This window comes from Chiloscyllium plagiosum, chromosome 16, assembly GCF_004010195.1.
Source record: "Chiloscyllium plagiosum isolate BGI_BamShark_2017 chromosome 16, ASM401019v2, whole genome shotgun sequence".
Lineage (NCBI taxonomy): Eukaryota > Metazoa > Chordata > Chondrichthyes > Orectolobiformes > Hemiscylliidae > Chiloscyllium > Chiloscyllium plagiosum.
The window spans coordinates 68,366,395-68,373,761 of NC_057725.1; the positions used below are offsets into that span (position 1 = coordinate 68,366,395).

General features: G+C 47.2%; 1 protein-coding gene across 2 annotated transcripts in view; it reads left to right on the forward strand.

The window, feature by feature from the left end:
- LOC122557989 (carnitine O-palmitoyltransferase 1, liver isoform-like) overlaps positions 1-7,367 on the forward strand; it is a gene marked incomplete in the record, with an annotated part of 56,366 nt that overhangs the window by 22,186 nt on the left and 26,813 nt on the right. For both annotated transcript variants that reach the window (XM_043706290.1, XM_043706291.1), the window contains 3 exon segments: positions 1,558-1,695; positions 2,453-2,530; positions 6,394-6,501. In XM_043706290.1, the coding sequence (XP_043562225.1) occupies positions 1,558-1,695; positions 2,453-2,530; positions 6,394-6,501 (324 nt within the window).

Sequence of the window (7,367 nt, forward strand, 5' to 3'; positions counted from 1 at the left end):
AAGTTAAAGTCACCCATTACAACAACCCTATTACGTCCACACTTTTCCAAAATCTGCCGAGCTATGCTTTCTTCCATCTCCCTGCTGCTATTGGGGGGCCTGTAGTAAACCCCTAAAGAGGTGACTGCTCCCTTGCTGTTCCTAATTTCCACCCGTACTGACTCGGTAGGCAGATCTTCCTCGACAATGGAAGCTTCTGTAGCTGTGATACCCTCTCTGATTAGTAGTGCTACACCCCCTCCTCTTTTCCCCCCCTCCCTATTCTTTTTAAATGCTCTAAACCCTGGAACATCCAGCAACCATTCCTGCCCCTGAGACACCCATGTCTCTCTTATGGCCACAACATCATAGCACCAGGTACTGATCCATTACAGTTTTCTTGTGATGTCACTCTTTCTGTAGTGCTGAGTACCCAATCCTGGGCTTCAATTTAGCCTGGAGAAAGTAGGAATCAAATAACCAGGCAAAAGAAAACCTCATCCCATCTGCACCGAATTCCCACAGTGCCTACACATTCCCTGTGTCTCACTCCGGATGTGATCTCCTTCCTGATCCTGTGAAGCACTGTGTGTGTTAGAGTATTAGAGTATGCGTGTATGCGTGTGCACACACTGGACCCTGTGTGTGTGGATGGAGCAGGGTTCAGTACCATATTGTCTGGCTGGTGTAGGTGTTGGGAATGGAGGAGGAGCAGACTGAGGTGTCCCAGAAGAAATAGTCCCTGCAGAATGCTGACAAGGGAGGGGAGGGGAACGTGTGTCTGATGATGGAAATAGTTATGAATGATCCTTAGGACGTGGATGCTGCTGGGCTGGTAGATGAGGTCAAGGGGGATCCTGTCACTCTTGTGGGAGGGAAGGGAAGGGGTGGGGACAGAGGTGCGGGAAATGGGTTGGACACTGCTGTCAACCACAGTGGTCGTCATTACCCTGTCAGGCCTACATGTGACTCCACTCCCACAGCATTTAATCAGCCTCAGTGTAATTAGGTTCGGGCAGTAAATGCTGGCCCAGCCACTGATGCCCATGACCATATTAAAATATCTGCTCCCCCTCCCACCGTCTGCAATAGGTCCTGCCTGTCTGTGTGTTTAGGGATGGTGGGGTGGCCGCACACTCTGTAATGGAGACAATGTAATGTGATCCCAGCAGACATCATAACAAGATTACCAGTAATCCCAGCAGAGATCACTGTGATGGCTGATGATCCCAACAGAGAATACAGAGGGATCACCAGTGATTCCAGCGGAGATCACACAGTGGTGGTCAGTAATCCCAGCAGAGATCACAGCAGGATCGTGAGGGATCCTAGCAGGCATCGCAGTGTGATTGTGAGTGATCCTCACAGAGAACACAGAGGTATTAGCCATGATCCCAGCACTGGTCATCAGGTGATCACCAGTGATCCCAGCACAGATCAGAGCTGGATTCCCAGTGATCCCAGCAGAGGTCCTCTGTGGCCCACCAGTGATGCCAAGGCTGTAAGGTGGGGATGTATTACTGGGAAATGATGTGGATAGGATTTGCTGAGGTTGACTTGCTCTTTTGCTCTCTGCAGTACCTGGAGTCAGTGCAGCCACTTCTGGATGAGGAGAAATTCAAGCGGATGCAGGCACTCGCCCGGGACTTTGAGCTGAACACAGCGCCAAGGCTGCAGTGGTACCTGAAGCTGAAATCATGGTGGGCCACCAACTATGTGAGTGAATGCAGCCTATATGTGGGTCAGGTTCTCGAGTTATTGATCACCTGTGCCTTGGTCCCCAAGCCCCGGCTCGGGGCTCTGGGTGACTGCACTTGGAAAGCCACAGTCATTAACAGGCTCCCCCACTGGAGGGAGCAGGTAGCCCCTTCCTGAAGACCCAGTGCCCATTCCTGAGCTCAGCTCTGGCATTTCCCATTGCGTGCTCTGCCATCCCCCCTCCGCCCAGCCAGCTGCTGTGACAGAGTGAGCATGAGCTGATACCTGCTCCTGAAGCAGCTTGAGCTGAGAATGGCCACAGTCCATTGGTTCTCAGACTGTACCGTCCAAACTTCTATAAAGAGGAGCGGAACCTCCCTGACACTCCCTTTCTCCTCTCCCTGTAACTCACTCCAACAGCCATTGTCCCTTGCCAATTCTTTCTTTGTTGTCTTCTGTTGTTCTCCCCCACCTCTACCCCTTCCCTACACACACACACACACACACACCTGCAGTCAGTGTGGGTGTTTGGGTCTTATTTGGAGTTGGTACCTCCTGCCCAGAGCTGGGTGCTGGTGCTTTTGGGTTCCTGTGAAACCACCTTCCCCTCATCCTCTCAGTCAGCCACAGCTGGGGTCAGGATCAGGATGAGGTACCTGAGGCCACTCAGTGTCTGGATCCTGTGGGTCAGAGGTCAGGGTAAGAGGTTAGGCACTGTAATAAAAGTGTAGGGCAGTGATCTGTAACCCTGCCTGATTTGACCCTGCTTGGACAGGTCAGTGATTGGTGGGAGGAGTATGTCTACTTGCGAGGACGTGGACCAATCATGGTGAACAGCAATTACTATGCAATGGTGAGTCTAGCTGTTACGTGTGTATCTATGTGCATCTGATTCTGTGTATATATTTGCGTGTGGATAGGTGTGAGTATGTGTTTTTATGAGTGAATGTGTGGATATATAACTGAGAGTTGTGTGTGTGGGTCAGTGCGTCTATCACTGTGAGATTGTATGTGTGTGAGTGCATGTGTTAGTATGTGTCTGAGTGTATCTCTGTCTGTGTGTGTGTGTGTGAATCTGTCAAAGATTATATATGTGTCAGTGTGTGTGTGTGTTAGTACATGGACAAGTGTGTCTGTGAGATGAGTCTGTGTGCATGGAATGTGAAAGTTTGTAATTGTGTGTTTGTGTTAGTCTGCATGTGAGTGATAGTATGCATGTAAAAACGATAGTTTGTGTGAGTGTGTGCAAGTGAGTGATAGACCTTTGAGGGATCTCTGGATGTGGACATCAAGATCCCACTATTCCTCCACGGTGCCAAGAATCCTGCTTTTAACCCTATAATCTGCATTCAAATTCGACCTTCTAAAATGAAACATTCCACACTTTTCAGGTTGAACTCCATTTGCCACTTGTCTGCCCAGGTCTGCATCCTGTCAATGTCCTGTTGCAACCAACAGCAGCCCTCCACACTATTCAGAACTCCACCAACCTTCATGTCATCGGAAACTTACTAACCCACCCTTCCACTTCCTTGTCTAAGTTATTTATAACAATTGCAAAGAACAGAAGTCCCAGAACAAATCCCTGCAGAACACCACTGGTTACTGAGCTGCAGGCTGAATACTTTCCATCCACCACCATCCTCTGTCTTTTATGGGTCAGCCTATTCTGCATCCAGACAACCAAATTTCCCTGTATCCCATGCCTCCTTACTTTCTGAATGAGCCTACCATGGGAAACCTTATCAAACACCTTTCTAAAATCTATATACATCATATCCACTGTTCTACCTTCATCAATGTGTTTTGTCACATCCTCAAATAATTCTGTAAGGTTTGTGAGGCATGACCTGTCCCTCACAAAGTCATGCTGACTATCTCTAATCAAACTATACTTTTCTAAATAATCATAAACCCTGTCTCTCTGTAATTCCCAGTGTTATCCCTTTCTTGAACAAGGGAATAACATTTGCCACTCTCCAATCATCTCCAGTGGACAGTGAGGACGCAAAGATCATCGCCAAAAATGCAGCAATCTCTTCCCTTGCTTGTCGTAGCAACCTTAGGTATATCCCATCTGGCCCAGGGGACTTACCCATCCTTGTGTTTTTCAAAATTTCCAGCACATCCTCCTTCTTAACATCAACCTGTCTGAGCATATGGGCCTGTTTCATGCCATGCTGAAGTCAATGACTAGCTCCTTTGTTTTGCTGACATTGATGGAGAGATTGTTGTCTTTAAGCCATGCCACTAAGCTCTCTACCTCTTTTCCTTTACTGTATCTTGTCATTATTTGAGATCCGATCCACTACGGTGGTGTCAGCAAATTTGGAAATGGAGCTAGAGTTCAATTTGGCCACACAATCGTGTGCATATAAGAAGTATAATGAGGGACTGAGTACACAGCCTTGCGGGGTGCTGGTGTGGAGGAGTTGTTGCTTATCCTTATTGACTGCTGTCAGTGGGTCAGGAAATCAGTTCAGAGGGGGGAGCAGGGTCCTAGGTCTTAGAGCTTGGAGATGAGATTGATTGGAATTATGGTATTGAAGGCAGAGCTGAAGTCAATAAATAGGACTCTGACATAACTGTACTTGTTATCCAGATATACCAGGGATGTGTGTAGGGCCATGGAGGTGGTGTCCTGCATGGATCTATTGTTCTGGTAGGCAAATTGTAGTGGATCAAGGCAATCTGGGAGGCTGGTGTTGATGTGTGTCAAGTCCTCTTGAAGGACTTAAAATGACGAGTGTCAGAGCCACCGAACGACAGCCATTAAGGCACATTGCCTGATTTTCCTTTGGCACCGGGATGATAGTGGTCTTCTTGAAGCAGATGGGAATATCACATCGGAGTAAGGAAAGGTTAAAGATGTCTGCAAATACTCCTACCAGCTAGTTCTGCGCAGGATCTGAGTGCAGAGCTGGGGACTCAGTCCAGGTCAGTCGCTGTTCGTGGGTTCACACTCAACAATCGTGGAATCCCTACACTGTGTGAAACAGGCCACTTTGGCCCAACAAGTCCACACAGACCCTCTGAAGAGAATCCCACCCTACCCAGTTACTCTACGTTTCCTCTGACTAATGCACCTAATCTACACATCCCTGAACACTGCAGGCAATTTAGCATGGCCAATTCACCTAACCTGCACATTCTTGGATTGTGGGGGGAAACCGGAGTCACTGGAGGAAACCCATGCAGACACGGGGAGAATGTGCAAACTCCAAATAGACAGTCGCCCGAGGCTGGAATTGAGTCCAGGTGCTAACCACTGAGCCACCATGCTGCCAATCAGATGTCTGTGGCGTGGACTGTGGGTACAGGTGCCCCTGGGTCTCTCTGTGTGGGTGACATCATTTCACTGACCTTCTATTTAAAATGAACATAGTATATATTGAGCTCATTGGAGAGAGATGCATTGTTGTCAGCGATTCTACTCAACTTCATTTTGTAGCCAGTTAAATTGTGTAAGCCTTGCTCTAGTCAATATGTGTTTGTGTGGTTAGTCTGGGAAGCTATTTCAGTCTGATATTGTCTCTTGGCATCTTTAGCTTTGTGAAGATCGTACCTAGATTTCCTGTATAGGTCAGGGTCACCAGACTTGACGTCTCAGATGTCTGGTTCATCCATGGGGAAAACTCAGATTAACCTCTTTGGTATGCAGTCCTCTACACACTTGCTGATGAAGTCTGTGACAGTAGTGGTATACTTATTTAAGTTGACCACTGAGTTCTTGAATATGGACCAGTCCAAAGCAGCTCATCCATTCAGTTAGACCAGCATTGTACGACTTTCTGTACTGGATCCTCATGCTCCAATTTCTGCTTGTAAGCCGGGAGATGGAGTATAGCCTTATGGTCTGATTCACCAAAATGTGGCAGGCAATGGGACGGTAGGCATCTTTGATGGTTGTGTAGTAATGGTCAGGGTGTTTGGACCTCCAGATGCACAGGAGATGTTGATGCTATCTTGATAATGCACTCTTGAGGTTGACCTGATTGAAGTCACCAACTATGATGCACAAGGCTTCAGGGTATTCCGTCTCAAGACTATTTGTGGCAGTATACATTTCATTAAGTCTACTCTTCACTCTCACATGGGGTGGGATGTAAACTACTATCAGGATAACAGAAATAAATTCCTGCAGTAAGAATATGGATGGCAGTTCACCGTTAGATGTTCTGGGTCCGGGGAGCAGTATCTCGCCAGGTTTGCTACGTTTGAGAACCAGGAGGTATTGATCACGAGACAGACACCTTTGCCTTGCCCAAGAACACCCTGCGGTCCGTCCAGTGGATTGAGTGTGAGCAGGTGTTTGTGAATGGATGTGTGAGAGTGATGGTTCCTATGTGTGAATGATAGTGCCTATGTGTGTGTTAGTGTAAGTAAGTGTTTGTTAGTTTTAATGTTAGTGCCTACGAGTGTGAGTGTTAATGCTGACGTTTGTGTAGGAGAATGTGTGTGTTAGTGTGAGTGTTAGTACCTACACGAGTGTGTCTGTTAATGTGAGTGTTCGTGCTGACATATGCGTGAGAGAATGTGTGTTAGTGCCTACGTGTGTGTGTGTTAGTGTGTACATGGTTGTGAGAATGTGTTAGTACCTACACATGCGTGAGAGAATCTGTGTTTGTGTGTGTGTCCGCCTGTGTGTATATGTGTTTATGTGCATTTGTGCCTGTGTACATGCCTGTAGCCAGTAACTCTTTGTGGTTTTTTCAGGATTATTTGTACATTGTTCCAACAACAAAGCAGGCAGCTCGAGCTGGGAATACCATTCACGCCATGTTGCTGTACCGGCGGAAACTCGACCGAGAGGAGATTCGCCCAGTATGTACCCTCCGATTCTTTCTCGCTTATCGCTCATCGGCCCCTCCCTATCCCCTACATTACATCTCTATGCTCCCTCCCAATTAAACTTCCTCCCTAACTACAACAGTCCTCACACACTCACTCATTCACCCACTCCTATACTCTCACTGTCTACCCCTGGCATTATCCCCTGCACCAGTATCACTCTCATTTCTACCCTTCACTATTACCCTCTCCCTCCCAAACTATAGAGCACTCACCCCTCACTCATTTCTCCCCTGCCATCTCCTTGCATGTCTGACTTCTGTTTGTCCCCATTCTCTGCCCCCCTCACTTCTCATTCTCACTTTTATTTTCTTTCCCTCTCATTTTCACTCTATCTTATTTTTGTTTTCTCTCTTTCTTTCTCCCTCCCTGTCTTATTCTTTCTGTCATATTTTCTCTTTCTCTACTCTCTTTTGTTTCTCTTGCTGTCTCTCGTTCTCCCTCTCCACCTCCCTTTCTTGTTCTGTCTCTTGATCTCCCCTTTCTCTTTCTCTCTCATTCTTTCTCTCTTTTTCACTCCTGCTCTGTACCTCTCATTTCCTCTGAGCTGTATACCTGATCTCAGATCTTTGCAAAGCTTACACTAGTTTACAGGAGTGCAACAAGTTTAATTTCTCAGTGCTTTCAAATGTCTGCTCCATGCTGCAGCTTTGCCTCCCGGCAGTGCCTAGAATATATCTAATTTTCTCTGTGTCCATACTCAGGACAGGTCAATCAGTCATCAACAGTAATCAAACACAGAGCAACTGAATGTTGTGCAATTGCCTCTCTCTCCCAATCCTCTCCCACCCTCCCATTCCTCCCCCTCCAATTCCTCCCCCATCTCTCCCATTCCTTCC